The 16,970-nt window shown below is 42.1% G+C and overlaps 2 protein-coding genes across 2 annotated transcripts; both read right to left on the reverse strand.

Annotated features, from left to right (window-relative positions):
• Positions 1-4,969: 4,969 nt before the first annotated feature.
• Positions 4,970-6,049, reverse strand: LOC125316212 (germin-like protein subfamily 1 member 20). The gene is made up of 2 exons (XM_048283901.1): positions 5,839-6,049; positions 4,970-5,543 (listed from the first exon to the last, which is right to left on the reverse strand). Exons 1-2 carry the CDS (start codon positions 5,963-5,965, stop codon positions 4,993-4,995), a joined length of 678 nt encoding a protein of 225 aa, XP_048139858.1. The 5' UTR covers positions 5,966-6,049; the 3' UTR covers positions 4,970-4,992.
• A 6,041-nt stretch (positions 6,050-12,090) lies between these two features.
• Positions 12,091-15,053, reverse strand: LOC125316217 (germin-like protein subfamily 1 member 16). The gene is made up of 2 exons (XM_048283902.1): positions 14,881-15,053; positions 12,091-12,642 (listed from the first exon to the last, which is right to left on the reverse strand). The coding sequence occupies exons 1-2, from the start codon at positions 15,005-15,007 to the stop codon at positions 12,092-12,094; spliced, it is 678 nt and encodes a 225-aa protein (XP_048139859.1). The 5' UTR covers positions 15,008-15,053; the 3' UTR covers position 12,091.
• Between the last annotated feature and the right edge of the window lie 1,917 nt (positions 15,054-16,970).

Consider the following 16,970-nt stretch of genomic DNA (forward strand, 5'->3'; position numbering starts at 1 on the left):
GCCGACGCTGGATCTCTTCTATCTCTTTCTCTATCGCCGGCCTTTACCGCTCAAGATCAAGCTCTCACTCATTCAAATCGGCAATCTCAGTATTGATGGATTGCAAAGATTGCCTCCCCCGATTCACAAGCCGCTCTGCCTCCTTAGTCTCGACGCTAGGTGTGAAGGACTAGCCAGCAGATTTGGCAAGTGCAATCACTTGACTTTGATTTCGACGGAAATGCTCGAAACCCGTGGAGAAGTGTTCTAAGAAAACTCTGAGTTTTTGAACCAGATTTGCAGGAAATTTTGTGCTAGCTTCTCCACTAACTAGCTCTTCCATAACGGCCCCGATTTCCCGAAGGGCTTTTGGGTCATTCACGAAAGAAGTGACCCCAGAGTAAGCTAGATCTAAGGAGCAGGACAACATGATCTTCAATTTATTGAAAGCTGGTGCAATAGAGGAACATCGCCCTAAGGCAGTGCTGGGAGGTCGGAAGAGGAGCAGGATAAGCTGGTGAAGTAAACTTGGACGTCTCCTACGGGCGCCACGGAGGTAGAAGCAACTGGAGGATCTTGAGCGGTCTGGGTAAGTAGTGGATTGTCGATTAGCAGTGCCGAAGCAGCAGTTGGAGCTGAAGAAGAGGGCTCTCCATGAGCTATCCCAACTATCAATGGAATGTCAGATGATGCAGCTTGAGGTGAGGCAAGATCAGCAAAGGGTTCGTCGTTGGTCTCCAAAAGCAATGGTGGCAAAATTGTGGCTAGAGCAAGAGGAACAGATGGCTGATCAACAGCGGGGGCATCGTCTATGTCATTGACGTGGTGGCTTGCGCCTTCATATTCGACAACCTCATCGAGGCCACTCGGAGACTCCGTCGAAGACTTGAGCTTTTTTGTTGTCGAAGGAGAATCCCTCCTTTTCCGCTTGAGCGAGGAGAGTGTCTCTATATCAGCCTCATCATCCGAGTCGTTATCTAACAAAGAAATATGAGTAAGTCTAGCTGAAATATTGATAACTTCAAGATTATGAAAGGACAAGAAGAACTTACCGCCAGAAAGGTAGTTGAAGTCTTGGGACCGCCAATTTGGAGGGCCTTTACCGAACATTTCCTTCCCGCCTTCTTCGACGAAGGGACAAAGGGCTTTATCTTCCCACCTCTGAGAAGTGACGAGGTAGCTTCTTCAAAGAGGCTGTCGAAGATGAAGGACAACCACCAGGCTTTGAATGCAGAAGATACCCCGGGATTCGGCAGGATGACAACAAGAATATCCTCAGAAAATTGCCGGTATATCCGAGCGGTAATTTGTGCGCAGCAGGCAAAAGAGTTGTCATCCTTGATGTTGTATACCCTCTTGTTCATCAAAGGAAAATCCATCATATAAGGGATGGGCATATGCACGGCTTGTCGAAGACCGAATTGACGGGCGCAATACTGGGGGAGCTATGGTTCAAACTCGGGGAAAAATCTGCCTTTTAAGCAAAGGCGAATCGGAAGGTCTCTGGGGAAAAGGATAGAGGTCCAAACATCGCGATGGTTGAACCGTCTTATCGTTCGGGAGTTGAAGAGGAAGTTGAACTCACTTGAATGGTAGGAGAAGAAGTCTATCCGACTTGTCTCTTGGGATACTACCTTTTGAAGATAAAAACGCAGAGGTAAGACATTGGCGGGAACCTTTAATGGAATAGCTCGAAGCAATGGCGTGCCTAGACGAGAAGGCGCACCGGTCGCCTCATAATTAGGGACATCTTCAAACATGAAAGGAAGATAAAGCGCCGCCCAAGCCTGGAGAATCCAAAGCGGATCGGCCAATACACCGTCCTTTCGAGACGACACCATTAAAGAAGCAGCATGGGTAACTCCCCCGTATAGAGACGCAAGAACTAGAAGACCAAGGGCAATCTTTTTTCCTTTAGCCTGACTAGAAGCTAGTGTGAGGTAATCCTTCGACACCTTGACAGTTGGGCTGAAAAATAAATACTTCGACAACCGTAAAAGAAGGAAACCCATCCGCTCGACTAGGGTAACATTACCAGAAGTTTTGCAATAAGTCTCAAGAAACTTCCCATACGCAAGAAGGTTGTCGAGAATAGAGATGTCTGTCGCCTTTTCGAGGTCATTGACGTGGGTCCCATAAAGAGAAAGGCCAACAATAGAGAAAATATCGAAAAGGGTAAATGACATAGGGCTCCATGGGAAAAAGAAGCAGTTGGTTGAAGAGAACCGGAAACTTATGATGGAGCCCAAGAAACACCTATTTAGGTCGTGGGACAATAAGCCGACTTCGATTGCCGTCAGTATGCTCAGAGTAGTCCGAGAGGAAACGGCCTACGCATCCTCTCGAAGCCAATAGAATCAGGTGTAGAATTTGTCGTCACACAAGGGGAAGCTTCTGAACCACCGGGCCGGAGACGACCAAATATCTCTTAGAGGGGTGGTTTGAATAGGAAGCTTTTCGCCTTTTTGCATCGGGAAACAGGGCTGAAGAAGTGCTGGAACACGATGATGATCAAAGAGACCGGGTCCAAGAATAAATCCAGCGTATTCCTGCTGGGTATTCAGAAGCCGGAGAAAACAATGGTCGGCATTCTGGCTGTTAAACAGTTCGTCGAAGCGGTCAATAAACCGACGTGGGGTGAACTTGGAAACCTCGGTCGCCATAGGAAGGAAACTCAGGAAGCCAGGAAGGGTTTAGGGTTTAGGAAAAACCTCGGAAGGAAGAAAACGACTATGGAAACCTTTACCCAGGAGGACAAAAGGGATTGAAGCTCCGTATGAGGGAATGATTGCACTTCGAGAAAGGAAATCGAGGAGGAAAATGGCAAATCACAGCTGGTAGCTGTCAAATTGAAAGATCTTTTAAAAGAGATAAATCTTCGATTTATCTACGGGTAAGAGCTTTGATAACCCCCCGGGTGAAGGCCACGTGATGAGCAAGAGTTTTGATCACCTACGGGTAAGAGCACCGAAGACGCGACTCGAAGAGCCTCGGGGACGTCACATGTCAAAGAAAGTTTTTGCAGCATCTTCCTTGAAAGACGGAAGAAGAAGCGTGCAAAAGGAGCCACAATCGGGACGGTGAGCAAAAGATTGGCGGTAATCCTCACGAGGCAAAAAAGAAAGAGCATGAAAACCAAGAAACTGCCAAAGGGGCTACTCGCATGGCTTATCAAAAAGGATAAAACGTGGAGCCAAAGAAAATAACCGCTCGACGGTTACCAGACTGGGTCTATAAATACCCCGCGACCACAACAGCGAGAGGGACACCCAAAAATACACACAAACTCGTCTCTATATTTAGCCTTTAGCCTTTAGTTTAGATATAACCACCAGATTCTCATCATCGATTCAATTCTGGTGAGGTTCATATTCAGAGTTAGATGTCATCGATTGGATTCCGACGTCTGCTCATTAGATTTAATACCGTCGATTCAATTCCGGTGTTGTTTCCCATCACTCGCCCCGTCCAATATCGTTGATTAAATTCCGGTATTGTGTCCTACATCTACCGTCCAGTGTCGTCGATTAGATTCCGGCATTGTGTCCTACAATTTTGGTTTGACCTCGTTGATTGAATTCCGGAGCCAAACCCCAAGTCCTAGTGTGTTAAAGTTTGTTTCATTGTCGAAAGAGTGGGTTGTCGAATCGATAAGAGTCTGTATCACGACTTTCGCATCAACACGCTTATTTTTCGCATTTGACACTCTCTGTCCAAAATCGACTCTTAACTCCTTATTGGAAAACGAACGGACTAAGTTCGATAAAAGATTCCCGCATGAATAACCCCTTTGGGCCTTAACCTTATTTGGGCCAAGGCCCGAGAATCTGTTTGGGCCTAGTCGAAGGATATTTTTACGCGCAACAGCGCTATGCACCAATTGTTCAGTGTGTAAGGCCAAACGGCCGTTAATAATTAAACTGTATGTAATTGTGACTCGTTCATGGGCGAGTGTGTGTGCATCTTGACTATGAAATCTGGTATGGGACGGATTGAGTAGAACGACGGAGGCACATATTCGCACATGTCCGAGTTATCATTGCATTTTGTGTGATATCCTAGCGGATAAGTCGCATGTGGCTGATATATCTGCATTTTGAGACATGGGAATTATTGATAAGACATTACGAACGAGTTGATGTGATGCCTTACCGGTGAATTGATTGATATGATCGTTACGTCATATTTTACCCGATACTATGCATGGCTTCTATCGGGTAAGCTCGTATGTGACTGAAATATTCATACCATGATTCTGTGATTACTTAGTAGGGGTTCTGGACAAATCAACGCCCTAGCCGGGCTTAGGAGTTGACTCACTGAGATTTATATCTCACCCTCTCGTTGTTAAACCATTTTCGGGTTCCAAGTGATGGAGCTAGTAGTTCTTTGAGAAGCTGATGAGGATGAGGGTGACGTAGCATTATTTGGAGCAGATATAAAGTTGATCCCACCCCGCCCCGAAGTATGGGGCCAATTAGTGTGTCGTCTCAGTTGGTCTATGACGTGACTGTAAATAAAATCATGTTTTTGAATTAATGCGTTTTCCTACTTACCTATCCCTATCTTGCATTATTGTTCGGGAGTACTAACGTTTCCGCATGCGTAATTAATCTCAAGGGTCGGTAGCGTGCCTGGGACGCTATCCTTTTGACTCTAGGGACGAGAAAGCAGGGATTCCGCATGCTTGAAGATCGGGGCGTGACACGTTCCATATTAGTTATGCAGCCTTGGTAGAACTGACGATGTTTATTAGCAGTTCGTGCTTGTAAAGCATTCGGGTTGGAAATCCTGTGACATGGTACAGTGTAGTGTCAAGCTTACTGTCTTAGTTCCATGAAATAAGTTCATCACAAGTGGATGGTGCGGAAAACAACATTCTTATTGAAATCGATATAAGATGTTACACAAGGGAACTTTCTTCATGATTGAACCGGGAACTTCATCAGACGACTTAAAGTTCTTTTAATCAAGTACACAGAGATGACGCCGTTGTCAAATACATCTCTCAGGCTAATTGTAGTACCAGAACTTCTTCTGAAGGGTCTCAACAAGCTTCTCATCCACCTGGAACCCCTTGGCTAGTACCTCAGGGGAAATAGGAGGCTTCGAATTGAACAGAGCATTAGCGACCGTGGTGACTCCTGGGTTTTGGCTGCTAAGACCGGCGATCGCGACTGCGTTGATCTTTCCAACATTGAGCTGGAAGTGAATCGTCCCGATGGGGAAAACAAAAACATCTCCGGGGTGGAGGACTTTCTCAAAGAAAGTATTGTTCAGTTGGTTGGACGTGACAAAGCCTACATAGAGGGTGCCCTCCAGGACAAGCAAAATCTCGGAGCCACGAGGGTGAAAGTGCGGAGGATTTAAACCACCTATACCATAGTCAATACGAACCATGGAAATGCCGAGAGTGTTGAGTCCTGGTAGCTGGTCCACAAACACTGGGGTGACTGTGGAGCCCACTGGATTGGCCGTGCTTCTAGGAACTTGGAGGCCAGAAAAGAGGAAGTCGTTCGCTGTCGTAAGAACGGGGTTCTTGCAGAACTTTCCATTCACAAACACTGCATAGAGAGGAGTTTCTGTTAAGAGGAAATTGTTGCTGACTTTCTAATGCTTTGAGGCACATCCTAGGATGCAATAAGGTCGCACCTAGAACAAGAGTGCTATCTTGTTGTTAACTTAATTGTCTTGTTTTGTTTGAAATTAGTGTACACTATGTCTTGTTTAAAAAATCAATCGAAATGCCCGATGAGCTTCCCCAGTGCACCCTGTAAGAGTATTAGAGGACCACTCCGAAATCAAGAGAAAATGTAGTAATTCGGAGAGTTCTACCAAGGAGGGGAAAGACAAGCTTACAAGCATTCTTGGGTTCTTGGACTGCTACACAGATGTCCTGCAGGGGACTTGGGTCATAGGCATCGGCAAAGGACAGTGCCAGAGCCAAGAGTGCGAAACTGGCGGAAAGCCGAACCCTATTCGTCATTTCGGTTTTCTTCTGCCTCTCTTTTACCTACTCTCAAGTGTTCTGATGGATGCGAACACTTGCTTCCAAATGATGCCTATTTATAGATGCCAGAACTCGTGCACATCTCATATTTTTCTCCACAAAGCACAAAAACATCGACAAAAAGAAATGTCTTAGAGGTCAAGCTGATGTGGTTGTTGACATGTTGATGTCAATGCAGTCTGGCACACTTGAATTGGTTCGTTCCAATACCGAGTTGCTGATGATACAGATGCTTTGGCATACTAGTACTGACAGGTAACAAATTCATCCTTGTCCAGATCTGACAATAAAGTAGAAGTTAAGATAAAACTCTGGAGATGAGATCTATGGTACTGTAAGCTATGAGAGTCCTAGTTACTCAATCTTCGGCCGTCAAAGTTCCAAACCATTGGTGAAGGATTTGATGTCACAACTAAGTACCGCGACACAATGAGACGGATGTTTAATGTATTATAATATTTTATAGATAATGTGATCCCACATTTGATTCTTCATTTGATTATTTCATTAACATTTATTGATCCATTAACTTGAGTGATAACTGTTCTTGCCCAAGAGTTACGATAACCTCTTGATGGACGACGTTATTCGAAGAGTTGCGAATGAGAGAATATAAAAGGGTGATCTAAGCTATGAAATATTCAATCTTCAGCCCAACCAACATGTACAACGAAACTTGGAAGAAAAAAGGGACACAAAGTGCCGAATAAAATCAATCTAGCACATACAGCAATCAAAACGGAGGTTTCGCATTGAACAGTGCATTCGCGATAGTGATGACTCCTGGACTCTGGCTGCTTAGACCTGTGATCATGACTGCATTGGTCTTTCCAACGTTGAGCTGGAAGTGAATCATCCCAATCGGGAAAAAGAAAACACCTCCAGGGTTGAGGACTTTTGCAAATCGAGAATTGTTCAGTTGGTTGGACGTGACAAAGGAGGCCAGAGAAGAGAAAGTCCTTTGCTGTGGCAAGATTGGGGTTCTTGCAGAACTTTCCATTCACAAGCACAGCATAGAGAGGAGTTCCTGTTGAGAGGAAATGGTTGCTAACATAATGCCTTTGAGGCACATCCTAGGACACAATAAAGTCGCAGCGAGAAGGAAAAATGCATCAACGTGTACTTAATTGTCCTGTTTTGTGTGAAATTCAACGTCTCGTTTGGAAGATCGTAATGCCTAATGAGCTTCCATAGCGCACCCATTTAGAATGTCGTCTTAAAGGTAGACTACTCTAATATCGAGAATATTCTTTGACTGCAACACAGATCTCCTGCAGGGGACTTGAGGTCATAGGCATTGACAAAGGATAGTGCCAGAGCCAAGAGTGCGAAACCGGTGGAAAGTTGAATGCTCCTCGACATTTTGGTTTTCTTCCCTCTCTTTCTTACTACTCTCAAGTGCTCTGTCGGATGGGAAAACTTGCTGCAAAATGTTGCCTATTTATAGATGCCAGATCTCATGCACATCTCATATTTCTCTCCCCAAAGAACAGAAACATATACATAGAGTAACAATTAGTGTTTATGCCATTGACTTTCTATATTCAGGGTCAGTACAGCTTTGCCAACCGGAACATGCAAAACTCAATTAATCTTCCCATCCTTAATAAACATCACCTGATTCTGCAAGGGGGACAGCAACAGAATAAACGTTTCTGCTTCATATAGCCATTGTAGTTACATGCTGATGTCAATGCAATCCGATCTTTTCGAGTTTTGAAGTCCTCACTTAGAACTGAGTCTTTTCGAATGCCGAGTTGCTGATGATACAGAAGCTTTGGCATAATACTACTGACAAGTAACAAATTCATCGTTGTACAGATCCAGAAAAAACAAGTGAAAAGTTAACAATAACCTCTGAAGATGAGATCTGGGGTATTCTAAGCAATGAGGGTCCGAGTTATTCAATCTTCAGCATAGGAAGTTGCAAACCTATGGTGTTAGATTGGACGTCACAATCAAGTATCACGGTACTATGAGACGGATTAATATCGATCATGACTAATAACATCTTCACCATGAACTGTCGTGCATGACTCATTTGGAAAGGAAGAAACGAGTCAAGTCCTGCTCAAGGTAATTTATGGCAATACTGATGCAAAGGAAGATATACTCAGAAAGGATTCCAAAGGATAATGTTTATGCTGAATAATGAGTGCCATTACAATGTCTTAGTTGCCTATTTATAGGGAGGTCGCCTTTAGGAAACAATCAAATAATTAAATCGAATAACACAATTATTTGAAAAGTTGATAAAGGGGGAAGTCTTCAAAACGCGTCCCAAAAATCTTCAGGAAATGTGTGAATTTGGAGATCAAACGCTGCCCAATTCACCTCAGCCAATTTGCAACTTCAAAGATCTCGCAATCCTCTTCGATTTGATATGTTGTATGCGTGAAAACTCCCGCATCAAAAGTTATGACCGTTTGAAGTTGCCCCGTCATTTATGGTGTGGGTGGAATCGCCCGCTCTTACGGCGCTGAAGGTTTCCATATAAGTATTTTCCAGTCAGCTGTTCCACATCAAATATCCATGTTACATTCGTGGAAGAATTTTCGAACTTGCCCAGACACATTTTACATTCACTGCAAACGCATTTTTTGACCTCTTATTCACTGAAATGCGAGTTGTACACTATGATCGACGTGGAATATGCTGAAGTAGACTGGGGAAGGATTGTCAATCCGCGTGAGAAAAACATTGGGCATCATGTAGAAGAAGATGGATGGAAATTATAAATTTCAATTTGTAAGGGGGACATTAGCACACGACGAGCAGCAATCATCATGCTTCGTCTTAGCTAATAAACAAACATTTGAAATTATAAAATTCTACCAAGACAATAACAATCTCCATGGACCGGTAAGTGCATACGATCATGTCACAATCTTTTTAGAGAGTCAGCGCTCGCGCTACGAAGCTCGCTTGCTCACTGTTCGACTCTTACTTTACCTCATTCTGCAGCATGCCAGGAAGAAATGTGTGGAATTCTACTAGAAGTTAGCTCCATATCTGTTTCTTCAGGAATACGTATGACCTTAAAGGATTGTGAGAAGTCCTTAGTTCTCTTGTTCTGGGCCTTACTTATTGTTGAAATTGTGCACATCTGGTCGGGAGACTCAAGAGCTAGTAAATGACTGGGATAGATGCCAAGGCACCCCGGATGCGGACTCGCTAGGCCGAGTTTTCTTTTGAGTTTTTGCTGTCAGGAATTGATGTTGGCCGCGCAAAGTCTAGTTATGTAAGCATTTCGTATGTCTTGTAGTTAAAGGAGTAAGTAATTTATTTCTGCATAGGGAGATGGGACAATCTGCATCAAACCGTTCTCATGTACAGTGATCTGCAACACGCCGGAGTTACAGCCATGCTACCATAAATAGCGACCTCCACTTCATGTCCTCTCAAGCAACATCCCCCATTATCTCATCCTAGCCGATATCCAAGGATGATCAATAGCAGTGCTCCTTTGGCGAGGAAGTTCCCCTGAGTCGATCGGGTGCTCGACAAGGTCGATTCCGAGCTGTTGTCTCATGGGCCCGGCATGCTCATTCCTAATGGTTGGTTCTTTTGGGAGTGGAGAGAACGGGAGTAATCCATGCTCCGTTGCCAGTGAACCCACGGGTCTCCGGCCAAGCCCCGGAGAGAAGAGGATTGATAAGCTGATCAGCACTCCGTTAACAAGTGAGAATTTTCGACCTGGACAGTGCAAAATAGCAAGAAGTTACGACTCATGCAGCGTTCATTAGTATCTACAAAGGAATATGCTGAAGTAGACTGGGGAAGGATTGTCAATCTGCATGAGAAAAACATTGGGCATCATGTAGAAGAAGCTGGATTGTTGCACTGGAAAGATTGGAGTAGCTAGAATCGGTTGATTGTGTTAAAATTGGTATTGGGCTTTGAAAGATAAATTGAAATTAGTATTGGGTTCTGAAAGATTAATTGAATCACTAACGATAATGAAGCCGTAGAATACTGACCAAAGGAGCAACAATGTATTATTTTCCACTTCCTAACACTTGACCAGTCCACAACTAAATATCACTATTCCACTTTGGAGACAATTCATTTTATGGATATACGCTTGTGATTCACATTGTTCGACAATTATGCTGGGTGAAGTTACATTTACTAAATCGAGCTTCTATCATTGCAGTGACCAAGGTTTTGGAACAAAGCCGTACTGACCGGCTTTCGGAATAAAAATCAATTGATTTGCTCTTCCGTAAGCAAACGTCACTCTCGAGTTAGGAATTATGCAGCTTATCATTGGTTATTAAGCTATCATTGAAAAGTCTAATTTGTGGAATCGTTTGCTTTGCCTACTAAAATCTTAGGCTGCGTTTGGTCGTCGGGATTTCTGGTCGGGATAGGATCGGATAGGATAGGATAGGATATGATAAGAAATCTAGAGATTTGGCCATATCCTATTCATTGCTTGGTGAATTACGGATTTAAAGTCGGATATTATCATATCCTATCATTTCCCGCATTTTGTAGAAACCGTATATCAATATAAAGAATATATATGCCCCTACGTGATGCTCATGAAATATTTCGATCTTATTACTATAAAAATAACGTTCTCATACACAAAAAAAAAATTTGAAAATATGCACATTTTATTAAATTTTCAAACCTCTTTGCAAAATATAAAATAAAATGAAAATAGAAACAAATGAGATAAGAAAGTTGTCATCATTCTAAAAGTTAGCTTTTATATAACGGATAAGAGAAATCCTATTCGACCTTATCCTACCCCTTACCCTCGGATTTTTTTATCCGGGTTATATTCCCTCTATATCCAACATTATATTATCCGGGACACTTACCAAACACGGGATAGGATAAAACATATCATATCCCGAGTTTTATACGGACGATCAAACGCAGCCTTAGAGTACAGTCTAGGATTTGCAATTGTACTAGAAAACTGCCTATTTTGGTAGTAGGTGCTGCACCAATTAAACAATCAAAACGAAATCAGGGGTGGTGGAACCCTCATATAGCATCTGTTGACAACAATGGAATATGCTGACAGGCTGAGAAAGAGTAATCAATGTGCTTCACCTAGAAGAAGAGGAATAATTGCACCAGAAAGATTGGATTAGTGGAATAAACAGCAAATAATTTATTTCATCGATACGCCCTTATGATTTTGATCATTCTTCAGCAATCATGCCAAGGATAAACAATAATGCCTAATTGGTAGTTTAGAACTCCAGCTCGCTTGTGCTTTTGGGCCTTCCGTGGCTCCGTGAAGTGAAAATAACGGAAGATTTTCGTACATTAACAATTTTGGTCTGCAGCTCATTTGATGGATGACAAATTGATAGTTATAATTCTTACAACTTTATAACCATGCTTTACAGTCGCTTATGCAGCTACTAATGCAGGAGAATAACAAATCAATTGAAACCTTACCAGCATCTGCAATTCGAATAATCTTAGTACCTAACATAAGGAGATCAACAAATCAATTAGGAGATTCGTTCGCTAGTAATCTCATTACAATCATGGGGACTTCAAGAAACTTGCTAATATACGTACGAGGAAAACTGCATCATAGCTGTCATTTTATTTTCTTCATTTCTTTTATTAACTATTTTAGCACTTCTCATAGATTAAATAAATAGGAAATGGACAATAATCAATGGTGATCAAAACCTTAAGGAAATGCAATTTAAGAACCCCAACTAACATGTACAAAAAAGGAATCCTGTGAGGCTTCATTCCCAATAAACTCAACGCAGCATCATGATCACTGAAACTACTGAAGTTCCGTCGTTACTGATTCGTTCCATATTAGTTATGCAGCCTTGGTAGAACCGACGATGTTTATTAGCAGTTCGTGCTTGTAAAGCATTCGGGTTGGAAATCCTGTGACATGGTACGGTGTAGTGTCAAGCTTACTGTCTTAGTTCCATGAAATAAGTTCATCACAGGTGGATGGTGCAGAAAACAACATTCTTATTGAAATCGATATAAGATGTTACACAAGGGAACTTTCTTCATGCTTGAACTGGGAATTTCATCAGACGACTTAAAGTTCTTTTAATCAAGTACATAGAGATCACGCCGTTGTCAAATACATCTCTCAGGCTAATTGTAGTACCAGAACTTCTTCTGAAGGGTCTCAACAAGCTTCTCATCCATCTGGAACCCCTTGGCTAGTGCCTCAGGGGAAATAGGAGGCTTCGCATTGAACAGAGCATTAGCAACCGTGGTGACCCCTGGGTTTTGGCTGCTAAGACCGGCGATCGCAACTGCGTTGATCTTTCCAATATTGAGCTGGAAGTGAATCGTCCCAATGGGGAAAACAAAAACATCTCCGGGGTGGAGGACTTTCTCAAAGAAAGTATTGTTCAGTTGGTTGGACGTGACAAAGCCTACATAGAGGGTGCCCTCCAGGACAAGCAAAATCTCGGAGCCACGAGGGTGAAAGTGCGGAGGATTTAAACCACCTATACCATAGTCAATACGAACCATGGAAATGCCGAGAGTGTTGAGTCCTGGTAGCTGGTCCACGAACACTGTGGTGACTGTGGAGCCCACTGGATTGGCCGTGCTTCTAGGAACTTGGAGGCCAGAAAAGAGGAAGTCGTTCGCCGTGGTAAGAACGGGGTTCTTGCAGAACTTTCCATTCACAAACACTGCATAGAGAGGAGTTTCTGTTAAGCGGAAATTGTTGCTGACTTTCTAATGCTTTGAGGCACATCCTAGGATGCAATTGTTAGAGATATGCCCTAAAGCGACTATGTAATAGTTACATGTTAGGGATTTCAGTTGTATTTTCAATTTATTATTTAATTAATGGCAAAGACGTATTTATTCATTTGTCCAATTATTTACTTATATGAATAAATTCCACAAGATCGGTTGTGGCTGGACCTATTCTTGAGACGTTGAGAATATGTGTGACGGGTTCACAGTTAGACTGAATCTTTAAACTGTTCCCGGTTGATGGATTATTGAATGGATATCAATGATCCTGTTGAGACCGGTGTGTTCTTAACTTCACTATTGAGCATTGGATGCTTAAGGGAATGACGAGTCACAAGTCATTGGGTATTGCGATGCTCGAGTTAGAACACAGGTGCTTGTATCAGACAAGTTCATCGAACGTGACACGCATTGAACGATTAGCGACATGGAAGCTTTTAGCGTGGTCAATGTCTAATTGTTCATGCTTTGGTCTTGTGTAAATAATCCTTAGACTCGAGGCATAGTGTTGACTTGTGTGTTGCATGACTATGGTTCACGAGGACGCATATTGATGGTTCGTCGATCCGTCTCTGTTCTTGATGGTCGCAGTTCATGCACATACGAAGTCACACGTGTGCGCAAAATGGAATCTGTCTCCTTGTCACATGCAAGGTATGATATCCTATGCAATTTAATTATGACAATGCATTGAAATCCTCGGCCGGGGTTATAATCGAGAATGAAATGTTCATGTCTCGTATAAATGCATGTCGATTAGATTTGTGCATATGATCGAATCGGTGACTTGACAAATATTCCATGGTCTTTGTTCGATCGGGATATAGTAAGACAGAGGGATTGAATTACACTGTAAGCAAAGCTGACAGGTTCATTATGTTCTTAAAGAATTCACACTGTCCGGGTAGCCATGACATATTGCTAGATGTCACTCGTGACTTGTAGGACCTAGAGGTTGATCGGGACAATCAATTCTCTTGGAAGTACTAATGTGTTAGTGCATGTCTTATCGCCAGCTCAGTGATGAATCTAGGGATGTCATACACCTTAACCAATACATGACGACGTTGAACGGAAAGACGATATTGCAAATATGTTTGCAATTACGTATACCGATTTTAGTCGGGCTAAAATTAAATTAAATGTGATTTAATTTCAATTTTATTTTTGGTCATAGGCGCAATTGCATATGATGCACACGTATGTCCTAAATCGACACAAAATTGTTATGCCGGATTTGCACACATATCATTTATCTTTTGTTTTTTTTTATTATATAAATATATATATGATATATGTTTATATATTAAAACTAGGAAACAAATTTTTAAAAGATAAAAAAAAAAATTTGGTTAATGCACACGGTCAAGAAGTTGACCGTGTGCATTTGTTGATGCCGTGCGCTGCACGGTCAAGAAGTTGACCGTGCAACACACTTGCACGATCAGCAAGCGGTTGCTGATCGTGCACATGCATGATCGGCAACCGCTTGCTGATCGTGCGTTTCTTTTGATTAAAAAGAAAGTGTCACAAAACAGTTTTTGACCTTGCGATTAGTGTGTGCATTTTCAGAACCGTGAGAGTGTAGTTCTCTTTGTTCATTTTATTGACCAAAAATTCAAGAACGCGAAGAGTTATCACCACGGGATTGCTAGCACAATTAAGGTGGTGATTTTCGCGAGTTCATCTTTCCGTTCGACGTTGCGATTGGTGGTGTGTCTGAACTAGAGGCTCGACACTTGTGGGGCTCGGTTCGAAGAACGTCTGAACCTTTTTCGTTTCAAGCACGCTTCAAAAGGTAATCCGTCAAACCACTTCTTTGCACATGTTTTTCGATTGAAACGCACGAATAACGCCTCTGAAGATACGTGTATAGGTTTTTATTTACTTCCGCTGCATATATTATATGATTTATTTGCCTATGCATGTTACGCAAATCCCAACAGCAATAAGGTCGCACCTAGAACAAGAGATGCTATCTTGTTGTTAACTTAATTGTCTTGTTTTGTTTGAAATTAGTGTACACTATGTCTTGTTTAAAAAATCGATCGAAATGCCCGATGAGCTTCCCCAGTGCACCCTGTAAGAGTATCAGAGGACCACTCCGAAATCAAGAGAAAATGTAGTAATTCGGAGAGTTCTACCAAGGAGGGGAAAGACTAGCTTACAAACATTCTTGGGTTCTTGGACTGCTACACAGATGTGCTGCAGGGGACTTGGGTCATAGGCATCGGCAAAGGACAGTGCCAGAGCCAAGAGTGCGAAACTGGCAAAAAGCCGAACCCTATTCGTCATTTCGGTTTTCTTCTGCCTCTCTTTTACCTAATCTCAAGTGTTCTGATGGATGCGAACACTTGCCTCCAAATGATGCCTATTTATAGATGCCAGAACTCGTGCACATCTCATATTTTTCTCCACAAAGCACAGAAACATCGACAAAAAGAAATGTCTTAGTGGTCAAGCTGATGTGGTTGTTGACATGCTGATGTCAATGCAGTCTGGCACACTTGAATTGGTTCGTTCCAATACCGAGTTGCTGATGATACAGATGCTTTGGCATACTAGTACTGACAGGTAACAAATTCATCCTTGTCCAGATCTGACAATAAAGTAGAAGTTAAGATAAAACTCTGGAGATGAGCTATGAGAGTCCTAGTTACTCAATCTTTGGCCGTCAAAGTTCCAAACCATTGGTGAAGGATTTGATGTCACAACTAATTACCATGGCACAACGAGACGGATGTTTAACAGTCATGATTAATAACTCCATCTCCATGCAAGTGCTGTGCATGACTCGTTAATAAATGCAGAAACGAGTCAAGTCCTACTCGAGGCAATTGGTGGCAATATCAATGTTGCATTCCTGGAAAAATTTCGAACTTGTCTGGGCGTTTTGAATTCCGTGCCAACCCATTTTTTCCGGCTCTTATCTGGCTTAAAACCGAATAGTACGAAATGATCAACGTAGAAAACACTTTCTGGGACTCTGTGCTCTTCAGTCGAACTGTTAAAATCCCCTAGGGGACCAGCATTTAGATAATCCCCTTTTGAAGTAAGTTCGTTTTTCCTATGCCTGAGGAAAGAAGTTGAATCTGCTTGAAAGGTCCAAAAGCCTAGTGACCTATTATTAGAGAAGGAGGAGATGAATTGTGGTACCTAAGGGCGCGCATGATAACACTTCAGAAGTAGAATTTCTGCTTCAGAAGTGCTTCTGAAGCTGAAATCTATTTGGTAAAGACACTTCAGAAGTGCTTCTGAAACTGAAATACGTTTGGTAAAAATATTGACTTATGGTAGGAATTTCTACTTCTGAAAGAGATTTCTACTTCTGGTTGGATTTTTGTCCAACTTTGAGAAGTAAAAAATTGTTACTTCTCAACTTCGTAAATCACTTTTTCAACTCCGTCGACCAACGCTCGCCCGCCCGCTGGTCGCCGCCGCCGCCCCCGGTCGCCGCTCGCCTAATATCCTAAAAGTAGAAATTTCAGAAGTAGAAATTTTATCAAACGTCTTTTTTTTATCGGAAATCAACTTTTGATGGAGAAGTTGAAAAATCAACTTCTATTTTTGATGGTCTGATGGTGTTTCAGAAGCAGAAGTGTTGCCATGCGCGCCCTAAACCACTTGAGTAGAGTTGAAGTTGGCTGGCTGTCGAGAATTCAAGGACAGGTTATGAAGCTTATTTGGTGTAATTACTTAATGACCACGGTAGTGGAGATCGATTTACACAATGCTTGAGAATGGAAAAGTTTATCATCTTCTCCATTTCCATGGAAATTTATCAAAAGAATTCCTAAACCTATTATAATTGCATTACTTCAGTTTTGAACGTTTTTTCATTACCTAGTGCCGGCAAGAGCATCCCGACCCTAAGCGGTAGAAAGAAAAAAAAAGAAGTCAAGAAAAGAAAAAAAATTATAAGAAAATTCAAAAAACTATTAAATGATTTTAAAATTTGTCCACGTCGGTGCGAACCGTCCCAAGTGGCACTACCAGATCCATCTCGGGGATTTTCTGTTAAAATTGGACGAATAGATTGAATTGACAAAATGCAAAAATTTAGAACTGAATTGACCAAAAAAAAGAGTTAATACCACTAAAAATCATAAATTGATACACATGTGACAAATTTACTCCAAACTATATTTTTTTACAACCAAAAATCATAAATTAGTAGACATGTGGCAAATTTACCCTAAATTAGTGTTTTTGTGACAAATTTACCCTCCTTTAGTTTCCATTAAATTGAGTTAATATT

Source organism: Rhodamnia argentea, chromosome 1 (assembly GCF_020921035.1).
Source record: "Rhodamnia argentea isolate NSW1041297 chromosome 1, ASM2092103v1, whole genome shotgun sequence".
In the NCBI taxonomy this organism is placed as follows: Eukaryota; Viridiplantae; Streptophyta; class Magnoliopsida; order Myrtales; family Myrtaceae; genus Rhodamnia; species Rhodamnia argentea.